This window comes from Mastigoproctus giganteus, chromosome 3 (genome assembly GCF_048544385.1).
Source record: "Mastigoproctus giganteus isolate SK-2022 chromosome 3, ASM4854438v1, whole genome shotgun sequence".
NCBI classification, from domain to species: Eukaryota; Metazoa; Arthropoda; class Arachnida; order Uropygi; family Thelyphonidae; genus Mastigoproctus; species Mastigoproctus giganteus.
The window spans coordinates 123871483-123885489 of NC_143577.1; the positions used below are offsets into that span (position 1 = coordinate 123871483).

A 14007-nucleotide genomic window follows, 5' to 3' on the forward strand; every position below is an offset into this window, starting at 1 on the left:
TCAATAATACTGGCAAAAACTTTTGCACCACCTTTGTTTAACTGTACCCCATCTCTACAAAGATTCCTTCTACCTACAAGTGCAGGCCAAGCTGATAGAAATTTCCTCCAAAAAGCCTTGCAGGGTCCTTCAAGTTTTGAGTTAATCCATAAGGCTTTCAGCATATAATCCCTCCTATCGTTTATATTCACAGAATTGCAGACACCTAGGCATTGTGACCTAACTTGCAACATTTCTTCAGCATGGTCCTATATTTGGCTAACAAATGGTCAGATCATGTATGCTTAATGTCATTAGTCCCCACATGAATAATAATATTCTCTTTTCCCTCCTTTAAAATCTGACAGTCTGTTGGTGACATCATTAATAGTTGCTCCCAGCAGACATACTCTGGTTCTAGTCCACCTATTCTTATTACAAAAAATTTTTTCCCATTTCCCTGACAGTGCCTCCATAGCCAGGTGGGCAGGAGTACCAGTGCTTAGCACACGCTTCTTGATTAGACCGGGGTTTGAGCCCATGACCACCAAATACGGAGGACGCAGAAAGTTCAGGGAATGACCAACGCATATCCCCGGTGCAATATGGCCTTAGTTTCTAATGCTCCTAAAAACCAAATAACAAACAAAACAACAACAATTTCCCTGGCAATGGAGTCATTCTTCATTGCCAGGGAAATAGTTGAGAATAACCAAGATAGATTCTTGGTTATTCTGTTCTGGGGCCCGAATCGGGAGTGAATCACTCAGTAGGTTGCTAGAGTCTTGAGTCCTTGACTGGCTCCCAGTTACATTATTCTCAAGGGCATGCACCCGTTTTTTTAGCAACTAAAATTGTTCTAGCAATGCACCAAATTGTAACTTAAGATCTGTGCGCTCCTTACTACGGTGACAAAGAAAAGAACCTCCAAGTCAGCTAGGATTATCCAGTAGGTCGACCTTGGAATACTTGCCACAGGTTCTGCAAAGGATAAAATCATGACTCACCCAGAAATCTCCATGAGTCATGATACCCTCTGGCGAAGTGTTCAAAGCTGATCTCGTAATAACCATTATGAAATTTACTAATTATTAATAAAACAAACTAATATAAAAAAATAAATCAAACTATTATGGGGAAAAAATATATTAAAATAAACTTTGCACTATACTAAAAAACCTTTGAAATCCTGCTCTACTTCACTAATCCTGCTTTAATCTCCTTTTATCTCTGGTTCTTTAATATTGCTATGAAGAGCTGTAATAGGCACGTCTGCTCGCTACGAATGCTGAGAAAACAATAATCTGCATAATTTGTTATGGAGTAAAGAAACTAAGTGAAGATCTTTCAATCACTTTATTATTACTCAAGACTCTGTTATAAAAATTTGTTGAAAACTGCTGACCATCACTTTGAGGGAACTTAAAATCTGAATCAGGCTTTTGCAGGCCCCTTTTTTTTTTTCAATAAGTTGTCAAATATTATCATTAAAAACATTTGGCCACAAAAATGGATCATTAGAAATTTGAGTAGTAACACTATATAATAACAATTACCAATAGATCTTTTTCTACATCTTGCACACAACTTATTGGAGATTTGTTTCATTTATTTCCTTTCTTTCCAGGTATAACCTATTGATACACATAATTATGGGGGATTTTTTGAACAGAGTGGTGCAAAATTATGTTAAATTAACACTAAGATACTCTGCCCAAAGTTACCATATTTTGTTTCTAAAATATTGCCTTCAAAACAATATCGTTCCGAAGTTTGCTAGGGTCAATTTAAATCAAAAAATTTCGGGCATAAAACAACTAGCACTTGGCACATCGCGTAATATAGTTAAACTTGCCTTAAAATCTTGATATTCTAATAAACAAAAATACCTTTCCCAGGTTAAGAAGCTTCGCGATAAATTAAAAAATTATCTACATCCTAACGATTGGTCTGTATTGAAGACCTCCAGAGATTTGCAATGGGAAGCATAAGCCTCAGATATAAAAAAAAAGACATGTTAACAAATTACAAACGTTATCGGGAGGGGTGAATACATGTTCATACGAATTCTAACACATTGTCGAGCTTGCGACCAAGGGCATACAAGTTGGGTGACGATCCCCCCTTCCCTGCACACACACACAATGTGCTACCACAGAATTCGTCGACACCCCCTCACCCAGCATTCAACGAACCGACATATCAACAGGTTACAAATCTTTCCTCGTATACGCTATCACAAGACCAGATTTCACTTTTATCCAAAGGATTAAATTATAATTTACCACCTCGAAAACTACGTAAAAAACAGTGCGTAATTGATATTGAATTTGGACTTCTTAATGTTCCGCAAAAAGATTTATTTATTCAACAAGTTAACCAAGTGGTGAATAACATAAAAGAAACGCGACTTCCTAAATTGAATACACATGACAGTTCAGCTTTACATGAACTTCCTGAAAATAAAGACATTATTATACAGAGGACAGATAAAGGAGATACAGTGGTAATACTCGATAAACTTGATTATATTAATAAGTTAGAATAAGTTTGTCAGATACCTCCACTTATTTTGAAGTAGACCCGGCACTATTTACCAATTTAGTCAATCAATGCAATAAAACGTTAACCATGTATCGAAAAAATGACTATATTACTATGGCTCGGTTAAAGGAATTGAAGGCCAGAACATACAATATTCCTGCACTTTTCGGTCAGGTAAAATTACACAAAACTGGATTTCCTATTCGGTCTATTGTTTCCTACAGAAACTCAGCGTTTTCATCCTTAGCCACACATGTATATAGCATTATAAAACCCTTTAGACAGGCGATACAATTTGGGATTAAGAACTGTGATACATTATTTAATAACTTTAAGGACTGTAGACTTGGCAACAATGACAATTTATTCTCACTAGATGTTACCTCATTATATACGAATGTAAACGTTGAATACACATTAGATATTATTCGGGATATGTTAAATAATAATTCGATACCAATTAGTTATACAAAGCTTCCTATTAAGGAAATTTTTAACTTAATTAAACTGTTAGTTGAGGCCAACTGTATCGCCTTTCGAGACAAAATGTACAAACAAATTTTTGGTTAGCCAATGGGATTGATCCTGAATGCTTAATATCGGAGATCTATCTCTCAACGATTGAGCATATACATTTGATGCCTTTTCGACTCCATACTATGGGAGGTATTTAGACATACCATATCACATACTATAGGAGGTATTTAGACGATGTTCTAGTTATTACTGATAGTAATACTATCCAAGACATTTTACATTTGTTTAATAATATTCATTCTAGGCTCAAATTTACATTTGGAAAGGGCGGATACATACATGCAAAGTCAATAAATTTTCTAAATTTCACACTTATTCGGGACTCTAATAAAATCCAGTTTAACATCTATCTGAAATCTACAAAAGATCGATTATCTTTAATCAATTTCTAAATGCCTAGAAATATTCAACGATGGAATCTGCTTTGGGCTCAGAAATATAAATGTTAACCAGCAGATTTAAACAGCGGTTATCCCCCGTACAAAATACTACACCAGCCAACAATAGTAATATCAAAAAATACTTTATTTCTGTCCCATATATTGAACAGTGGCACAAACTGCTTAACAGATTCTTTAAAGTTACCACATATAAAATTGTGGCCAGGCCAATACGGAAATTACACGCTATACTGAACAATCACTCAGTCCTTTCCTTGTTCGCAACACAAATTAATGACCTGGTATACAACATTTCTTGTGGTGATTGCGACTCATCTTACCAAAGTTCGATGCATTTTCCTCTGAATATTCGTGTTAATCAACATGTCGCTTCAGTTCGTACTTCTCGTTCAGCAGCATCAGAATTAGCCTTTCATATCGTTAACGAAAAACATACTTTTTTATTTAATGAGGCCAAAATAATTAGTGTCCAATGTAATTATACGCAACTGTTAATTGCAGAAACCGTAGAAATTAAATTACACGAAAATTCTGTTAATGTTCATCAGCCATATCTCATCTCCGATTTGTAGGCTTTTATGCGCAAAGACAAATAATCCCTATTTAAGTTTCATACTTACCCCTATTTGGTAATTTTCATTCCTGTGATCACAATATACGGTCAAAAAGCATTGTTAGCTTTAGAAAAGAAAATCGTTTTGCAATCTCTAGTGCCAGCCCTGGGTCAAAGCAAAGCAGTATTGAAGAAATAATGTGGACAGTACAATCTACCACAACAGAAAATCCTTTACATAGCCTTGAAGTTGAAGTTGGAGATATTGATGCATGGCTCACTGTTAATAATGCGATTGAATTATCACAGTCATTCTCAGATCAAGAAATCATTGATAGTGTCTTACTGTTGAGAAACTAGATGATACACTTTGTTCAGATGCAGAAGAAGAGGACATAGACATAACTGAAAGATAGCTTATTCTGTTGAAAAATGAAATATGGAAAATATTCTTCATTTTTTTGAACAAAATCCAAGCTTTACTATGGAAGAAGTAATATAAGTACACATGCTACAAAACACAATGATAACAAAAAAAAAAAAAAAACCAGCATCAGTGAAACAAAGTGATGTAAGAAAATTTTTTAAAAAAGCAGTTACTATTCCTAAAGAAAACCAACAAGAAAATGTACCCTCTACTACAGATGAAGCATTAGAAGAAATGGCACTCTCTATATTTAAAGCAAACATATTCGAAGAGGATCAGCTAGAATAATTTTTTTTTCTTTTTTATGGTTATATACTGAAGCATGTTTATGTTTTTATCTTTACATGTTACAGGATGTTTATGTTTTTTATGTGCAGTTAATAAAATTGCATTCTTAATCTCTCTATTTCTTATTTAGCCTCATTATTTCTGCATTGAATATATTAAGAATAAAACTTTCTAGATAACAGAAAAATCAATATAAAGGCACCTTCAATCCTCGAAAGTGCTGTTATTCTGAAATCTACTATATTATCCTCAAATTTAACCTACTTGCTTTTTAATGAAAAATGACTATTTCCTTTATATCTCAACTTTATTGAGTTCAAAAATTTCTTCCATCAGCACAAAATCTAATCATGTTCTTCAACTTGCCTTACCAGGTGATGAGAGACAGCTTTTTCATTAACAGAGCTGAAATAATCCGAAATCATTATAAGCTAGATCCTGACTTTTTATGAGTTATGAATTTTTATGAGTATTGAAGTAATGAATTATTTGCAAATTATATAGCATTGAATTATCACAGTATAATTTTTAATCATGTAAGTTATAAGTTACCTTGCCGAGTATTTTTGTGTTATTTTTCTTTCTTTCATTGGGAACTCCTTAGTTAATCTACTGGGATATTACACCAATTATTATCTCAAGGAATAAAGAAATTATTCTCTAGGATAATACACCAAGTAATAAATAATTATATGTATAGCTGTAGAAAAACAGGGTGATTTATGATTTATTTTATTATTACTTTTTTTCCAGAAAATGGAACACATTGCTGATATGAGACTTGTGCAAGCACCAGTAAGAGAATCAAAGGAATTTATGGTGAGTGAGTGTGTATGTGTGTGTGTGTGTGTGTGAGTGAGTTATAAGCATCAATATATTTTGACATTTCTAATTACATATGGACTTTCTGGTCTGTGTATATTTACTTTATCTAGCACATTTTTCAAATTTATTCCTATCAGGGTCTGTATACTATACACCAGTACAGAGGCGAATTCAGATGGGCCATAGGCCCTCACTTAACCAAAAATTCGAAATTAAAGAAAAAAAAAAGCAGGAGGCAGTTTACTTCTTCTCTGTTTTCTCAAGGGGGTTTTCAGTGTACGAAGAGCTAACTGAAAGACAATCTCCTGAAAAACCAATGATTTTGTTCAGTAGCATAACTATTTCAATGCAGCTGCATTTGGGCCTAATCTTGAAAGGAGACCGTTAAATTTGGAAGACAGATTCATTTCTCAAGACAATTAACGAATTTCATTAATAAACGAGAATTTTTTTAAAAATTAAATGTAACATATTCAATACAGAATTTTTAGAAATCTTCAAGAACCGTGTTAATAGACCAGAAAAGAACAGCGAAGGCTTAAAAAGCGGTATTCACCTTGAAATTAATCTGCGATGGTTTACTTAGGTAGCGTGGTTAATGTTTAAGTTGAATTGTTAAATTGAAAAATTAAAAGGGAGGGAAGTAGGTAAAAGTTGACTGAGTTAAATGGGCGCAAGGAAACAGAAGTGTACACATCCAATCCTTGGTTGTCATCGAAATAAAAAAAAGAAGAATAATTAAAAACTATGTAAGTGAATCCGGTGAAGCCAATAAGTAAAGTAAAAGTCTTTACGAGGACTTTCGTTAGTTAAAGAACGTCTTCAGTTGGCAATGTGTGGGGAGAGAACGCGCATAGTATTTTAAGAATAAAAATTATACTCTCGTGATGCCTTTTTTGACATGTGGGAACTTTAATCTCGAGAGGTTCCAAATTGGGGAAAGATTGAAGAGGAGTTTAGAATTTAGAATTTTGAGGTTAGAGTGGTGCTTGTACCATTCGATAACTAGAGCTTCATATTGAAGTATTCTGTAGCTGGATTTTAGTTTAATGATGGAAATGGCAGAATCGATGAGCGGGTTGTGGTTGCGAGTATGGGCATGAGTTGTAAGTTCTGTGACAGATTGGTTAGACGTGAGACTATGGAAATGTAGTATGCACGGGTGTTGGATGTTTTCGATGAGCCAAATTTGGTAGTGGTACTTCCGATATAACATGTGTTGCAGTTTGGTTGACAATTAATGAGGTATATAATATTATTAAGGTCGTTTGTAGAATATTTTTATTTGTCTTTATAGGTGCTGAAGAAGGATCCCAATTTGTTGTAGGTGGAAAAAACAAGGGAGATATCAGTGTTGTTAAATAGGCGTCGGAACTGTCCTGCTAGTTCATTGTGGTAAGGGAGGACTATGCAGATGTTAGTTTTATTTTTGTCTTTGGTTGGGATGTTAGATTTAATTTTATTTTTAGCGTTAAGGATTGTATTTAAAATGAGTTGGTGGGGGTAACCTCTGGATATAATTGTGAAGGTCGATGGGTGAGGAACTGTACTTTAGTGCATTGTGAATTTGGTTATATAAAACTGCCTTTTTAGTGTTTAGAGTGTGATGAGAAGCAAAATGTAAGTATTTACCGGTGTTTGTATTTTTCCTGAAAATTTTCGTATTTAATTTTGTGCCTGTTATATAGATAGTGAGATTAAGGAAATTTATCTGATTGTTCTGTTCAATTTCAAGGGTGAATTTAAGTCTATCATGTACAGAGTTAAGTTTTACGAAGAGGTTATTAATAATGGATTTGTTGCCTACTACAAGAATGTCGTCGGCATAGTGCATGTATAATTTTAGTTCAGGGGGAAAGGGGTGTAGAATTTGGCTTTCAATGGCGGCTAGGTAGATTTCGGACAATGGGGCCGAAATCCCTAGTCCCATTGGTAAGCCATATATTTGTTGGAAGATTTTTTCGTTGAATCTAAAAAATTTTGCTTCTAATAGAAGGGTGGTGAGTTCAAGGATATGGTCTATAGAAAGGGGAATACACATATATAAATGTAAATAACCATAACATCGTAAGACTCAAAAATAAACTCGACATAATTCTCAGGAAACTCAGGCAAAATAAGGAAATCAACCTTTCCACACTACAGCAAATTGGAATCCGCAATAACATCCTCCCCCACATGTTTAGGATTATCAGGTTACACAAAGCAGACCACCCTTTAAGACTAATTGTATCATATAGCAATTCAGCTTTTGCTAATTTATCCTCCTTCTTGGTCAAAATTATAACCCCCCTTACTAAATTTTCCACATTCAAGATCAATAACACCAATCAAGCTTTTCAAAAAATTAATAATATCACAATATCCGATACAAACATCCTAGCTTCCTATGACGTTACTTCTCTTTACACAAATGTCCATATTCCATTTACTTTACAAGCCTTACGCAAGTTCTTAGAAACAGACAATACCTTAACAAAACGTACCTCCCTTTCTATAGACCATATCCTTGAACTCACCACCCTTCTATTAGAAGCAAGATTTTTTAGATTCAACGAAAAAATCTTCCAACAAATATATGGCTTACCAATGAGACTAGGGATTTCGGCCCCATTTTCCGAAATCTACCTAGCCGCCATTGAAAGCCAAATTCTACACCCCTTTCCCCTGAACTAAAATTATACATGCGCTATGCTGACGACATTCTTGTAGTAGGCAACAAATCCATTATTAATAACCTCTTCGTAAAACTTAACTCTGTACATGATAGACTTAAATTCACCCTTGAAATTGAACAGAACAATCAGATAAATTTCCTTAATCTCACTATCTATATAACAGGCACAAAATTAAATACGAAAATTTTCAGGAAAAATACAAACACCGGTAAATACTTACATTTTGCTTCTCATCACCCTCTAAACACTAAAAAGGCAGTTTTATATAACCAAATTCACAATGCACTAAAGTACAGTTCCTCACCCACTGACCTTCACAATGAAATACAGTATATTACCGACAAATTTATATCCAGAGGTTACCCCACCAACTCATTTTAAATACAATCCTTAACGCTAAAAAATAAAATTAAATCTAACATCCCAACCAAAGACAAAAATAAAACTAACATCTGCATAGTCCTCCCTTACCACAATGAACTAGCAGGACAGTTCCGACGCCTATTTAACAACACTGATATCTCCCTTGTTTTTTCCACCTACAACAAATTAGGATCCTTCTTCAGCACCTATAAAGACACATACAAATATTCTACAAACAACCTTAATAATATTATATACCTCATTAATTGTCAACCAAACTGCAACACATATTATATCGGATGTACCACTACCAAATTTGGCTCATCAAAAACATCCAACACCCATGCATACTACCATTTCCATAGTCTCACGTCTAACCAATCTGTCACAGAACTTATAACTCATGCCCAGACTCACAACCACAACCCACTCATCGATTCTGCCATTTCCATCATTAAACTAAAATCCAGCTACAGAATACTTCAATATGAAGCTCTAGTTATCGAATGGTACAAGCACCACTCTAACCTCAAAATTCTAAATTATAAACTCCCCTTCAATCTTTCCCCAATTTGGAACCTCTCGAGATTAAAGTTCCCCCATGTCAAAAAAGGCATCACGAGAGTATAATTTTTATTCTTAAAATACTATGCGCGTTCTCTCCCCACACATTGCCAACTGAAGACGTTCTTTAACTAACGAAAGTCCTCGTAAAGACTATTGGCTTCACCGGATTCACTTACATAGTTTTTAATTATTCTTCTTTCTTTTATTTCGATGACAACCAAGGATTGGATGTGTACACTTCTGTTTCCTTGCACCCATTTAACTCAGTCAACTTTTACCTACTTCCCTCCCTTTTAATTTTTCAATTTAACAATTCAACTTAAACATTAACCATGCTACCTAAGTAAACCATTGCAGATTAATTTCAAGGTGAGTACCGCTTTTTAAGCCTTTGCTATTCTTTTCTATGTAAGATATTCTTATCAGCACAGCAACTGGCTGTCCGAGTATTGTTTTGACTGTGCCATGCTTACAGAAATAGTATCAAATAAAAGATAGTCGTGAAATATTCAGCAAAATCAGCGCCAAATATACATATACACAGTGTGTACATCACATCTGATTTTATTCTAGTGTTGAATTTATTTTACATTTTTTGTGTGGGTTGTTGCCCTCTGATTGTTGTCAGAGGGCATTATGTTTTACTTTACAATACACAAATTTGTCACACAACAGTCTAGCTATGGCCAGTGTTATCATTTTAATGCCTTAGATTTTTTTCCTTTCCTTTTTATTTGTTTATCTGAAACGAAAAACTACAAGGACTACGTATGAGTTATTACTATGCTAACCAGAGACACATCTAAATTGCCGCTCCTTTGATCCTCGCCTATGTCAATGACGTTCTGTAAGTGACCGATGCAGTGGGCGGAACCCTTCGTGTAATTAGCATTTATCTCATGGTGTTCAGAGAGCGAATGAAACAATGACAAGGAAGTTGTTGTTGTTATGTGGTTTTTAGGAGCACTAGCAACTAAGGCCATATTGCTCCGGGGATATGCGGTGGTCATTCCCTGACCTTTCCGCATCCTCTGTTTTTTGGTGGTCACGGGCTCAAACCCCTGTCTAATCAAGAGGCATGTGCTATGCACTGCTGCTCCTGCCCACCTGGCTACAGAGGCGCCTGACAAGGAAGAGTAAAACGTCTCTTTTAGTCACCCCAAAATTAGCGGGTTTCGATCACACAAGTTATTTGTCCAACGTGTCACTACAAAGCATGCAGTTTCATTAAATTTTTTTAATAAAATTATGGCTTTTAAGTCATTTGCCATTTTTACAACAACATTCTAGCCTTGTCTATTGTTTTCTTTCTATACTGCCAACAAGACTGGACTTTGTCGCTTTTAATACATTTTATATGTATTTCGCTTGTGGTGGGAAAATTTGTTATAAAGTAACTTGAAGGAGAAACTGGGGAAAACGAGAGTGGGAAACGAAACAAAAAAATTCAGCCAATCAGATATTTTCATTTTGCATTATTGGAACAAAAAGCAAGTTCTCCTTGCCTTTTTTCTCCTTTTACACACAGTAAATGATGAATGTGCACTCTGAACAGAGTGCACATTCATCAATGCAATGCCAACTTTGTAGTGATCCTGTAATAAGTGGTTTTATCAATGAATTTGCTGTTTATGCTCCGGGCGACCACCCTGTCAGAGGAGTTCACAAGATAAGGAGAATAGAAGAAATGCCATAATATATTTAATGGACATGGGCAGCAGAAGAATATTTTGAAAGGTGGTGCATGTGGAAATAAATTTTTTGTTCACCAAATTTTCGAATACATGCAATATTTAAATTGTCAAATTTGACTGATTTATGTATACAGCTGAGCCAATGCTTTGTGATCAGTGGGAGAAAGGACTTGTATTTTGAAATAAAGAATTTGTATTGTTTTAACGTTTCAATAAATTAACGAAAATATTAAAAATTGTGTATTACTTCAAAATCCAAAGGTGGTGCACTTGCACCACGCTGCCGACACCCATGGTCATAGGCTTGAACCCCAGTCACCCAAGGTATGTGTGCTTATGCACCCTCACGCTTGATTACTCGTCTTCAAGGCCTTCATGTAAGCATATTTATTATTCCAGTTTTCATAAATTTATATTCACAAATTATGAATGGTCCATGACGTCTCAAAAAATTTGAGAGAATGGTTTGTAATTTTATTACTCTGATGTCAGTAATTTTTTTTGATTGAAATTCATTGCTGAATCATTTACAGATCAGAGAAAAAAATATTATAATATGAATTTCCACCAATCACTCAGAACTCTTCAACTTCCTTTCTTTGAAATTCGACGGTCTAATTTTCCTAATACGGAGGGTTGCATCAAAATACAAACGAATCACAAGAAAGCCGAAGAGGCCTTTAGTTTTCAACATCAGAGTATTGCCGTTCAAGAAAATTGGCAATACGGCAGAAAGCAACACAGCGTTTTTCATAGCAGTGGGGGGGGGGGGATTTTGTGGAGCCCTCTTTAAGAAAAAGATTGCAAAATTTCTTTGCATTTTTGCTGATGGTCTCTCAAACCATGGGTGCTGGCAGCATGGTGCAAGGTGATGAAAAGTACACCATCTTTGATCTATGGACATTCGAAGTCCAAAGGTGGTGCAAGTGTACGACCTTTGGACTTTACTTCTTGAAGCTTAAAGTGAAAATCGTGTATTACTTCAATACCTTTGGATATTGAAGTAATACACGATTTTTAATATTTTCATTAATTTATTGAAACATAAAACAATACAAGTCCTTTCTTCCCCAATCATGAAACATTGGCTCAGCTGTACACGTAAACTTGCCTTAATTAAAATATTGCATTTTTTTCCCCAAAAGTTGGTGAACAAAAATTTATTCCCACATGCACCACCTTGCAAAATATCTTGCCAGCACTCATGACTCTAATGCTACCCAACACAACATTCCCCTCCAATTTCCCCTGGAGGGGAAATTGGAATGGAAAGAGACAGTGGTGGTTAAAATATCTTACTTTTGCAAATCTTACAAAAACATATGTTCATGGGAACATATTGCTAGGGCCTCCTCCCAAGGCCTTGAAGGGACCTGTGCAAGTGAGAGGCCCTGAAGCTTAAGCTTTATTAGCTTCACTGTAAATCAGCCTCTACACATACTTCTGTTATTCTTTCCTTTTATAATTTTCTTATACACATGTGTATTTCGTAAACTTGTTTGTTCCTTGTGTTCTATTGCCAAATGTTTAGAAATAATATATTAGTGTCATTTTTTGTGATTAATACGTATTATTATTCACATGCTTTCCTAATATTGAAATAAAGATAATAATCAATAAAACATTGATCAATCAGTAAAACATGTGCATGTATAAATGTTTCTAGGTCTATCCAAAAAAAAAAAAAAAACATTCAAATGTTGTTATTTGGTTTTTAGGAGCATTAGCAACTAAGACCATATTGCTCTGGGGATATGCGGTGGTCATTCCCTGACCTTTCTGCATCCTCCGTATTTGCTGGTCATGGGCTCGAACCCAAGTCTAATTAAGAAGCGTGTGCTACGCACTGCTGCTCCTGCCCACCTGGCTATGGAGGCGCCAACATTCAAGTACCTGGCCACCATGCCCCCCCCCATGATGATACTTGGATACACCACTACACCAGTATATGGTAATAACTGCACATTCCACATTAAATCTTTTTTCAGCCAAGGCTCTCACTTGTAAAATGGTCATTTGCCTGAGCAATTTAATGATTTTTTCCTCTACTTTTCTTTTAGCTTTGTAAATTTTTCTTCTACTGAAGCAAACAATTTATTAGGTTATCTGAAGAGTCTTTTCAGCATTCTTTCTCTTCTTTGCTCTCTTTTCTGCACCTACTTTTAATTGTTTAATTATTATCATTCACCCTCCCCATCCTCAATTCCTCTTCCTATACTACACTTTTTAACAACCCTAAATAGGGCCTCCTGTTGGGGAGAGGCTTTATGACCCCAGCATGCCTGAGTATTGCAATTTGTCAGTAGTGTATTGCTATTTCTGTCATATTTAGCATTATAACCCCTTCTCCATACTGTTTTTTGCCTTCTTTACCATTCCTGGCGCATTATAACCTTCGATGTTTTTGTGCCATAAAAAACGAAAAGCAAATTAAATCAGACCTTCTCTATCATTGACTGGTGGTCACTTTTTATTCTCTATACATTATGCATGTATACTGGTCCTTCAACACTATTGTCTTTATTGGCTGGATGTACACCTCTTTAATCCCCCACCCCAAAATGCCTTAAAAATTCTTCATATATTTTTTTAAAATTTCAGTAATAATATTTTGACCATATACTTCATTACATAAAATATTTTAGTTGTCAACATGCATTTTAATATTATAACTGTTAATATATTAACATGTGGTCCATACCATTGGGACAATCATTTTTGCTAATACATACTCTAAATTCATAAGAGTTTTGTATTTCTACTTTTCTATTTTTATCTTCTTACAACAGAGCCTCTATTCTCTGGCATTGGTATACAGAGGTATGTAATATTATACATCTATACTGGCCCTTCACAGTACTGTCTTTTTTGGCTGGATGTACACCTCTTAATTTTTTTTTTTTTTTTTTTGACGAAAATTCCAAACATTACCAAAATTCTTTTAAAGTTCATGTTTTTTTTTTATTTAAATTTTCACTTTAATATTATTTTTGCCATACACTTCATTGCATCAGATATAATTTATAAATAGTAATTAGTTTGCAACATATATTTTAATATATCTATTAATATATCAAAATTCGGTCCATATCATCATGACCACCATACTTAGAGCATCATATTACCATATTATGAATTTAGAATATGCATT

The 14007-nt window shown here is 34.8% G+C and overlaps 1 protein-coding gene across 1 annotated transcript in view; it reads left to right on the forward strand.

The window, feature by feature from the left end:
* LOC150088255 (intermembrane lipid transfer protein VPS13A-like) overlaps positions 1 to 14007 on the forward strand; it is a 3009916-nt gene that overhangs the window by 2541874 nt on the left and 454035 nt on the right. Inside the window, exon 68 of the mRNA XM_090370087.1 lies at positions 5483 to 5548. Coding sequence (XP_090226213.1) covers positions 5483 to 5548 — 66 coding nt within the window. The remainder of the gene's footprint in view (positions 1 to 5482; positions 5549 to 14007) is intronic.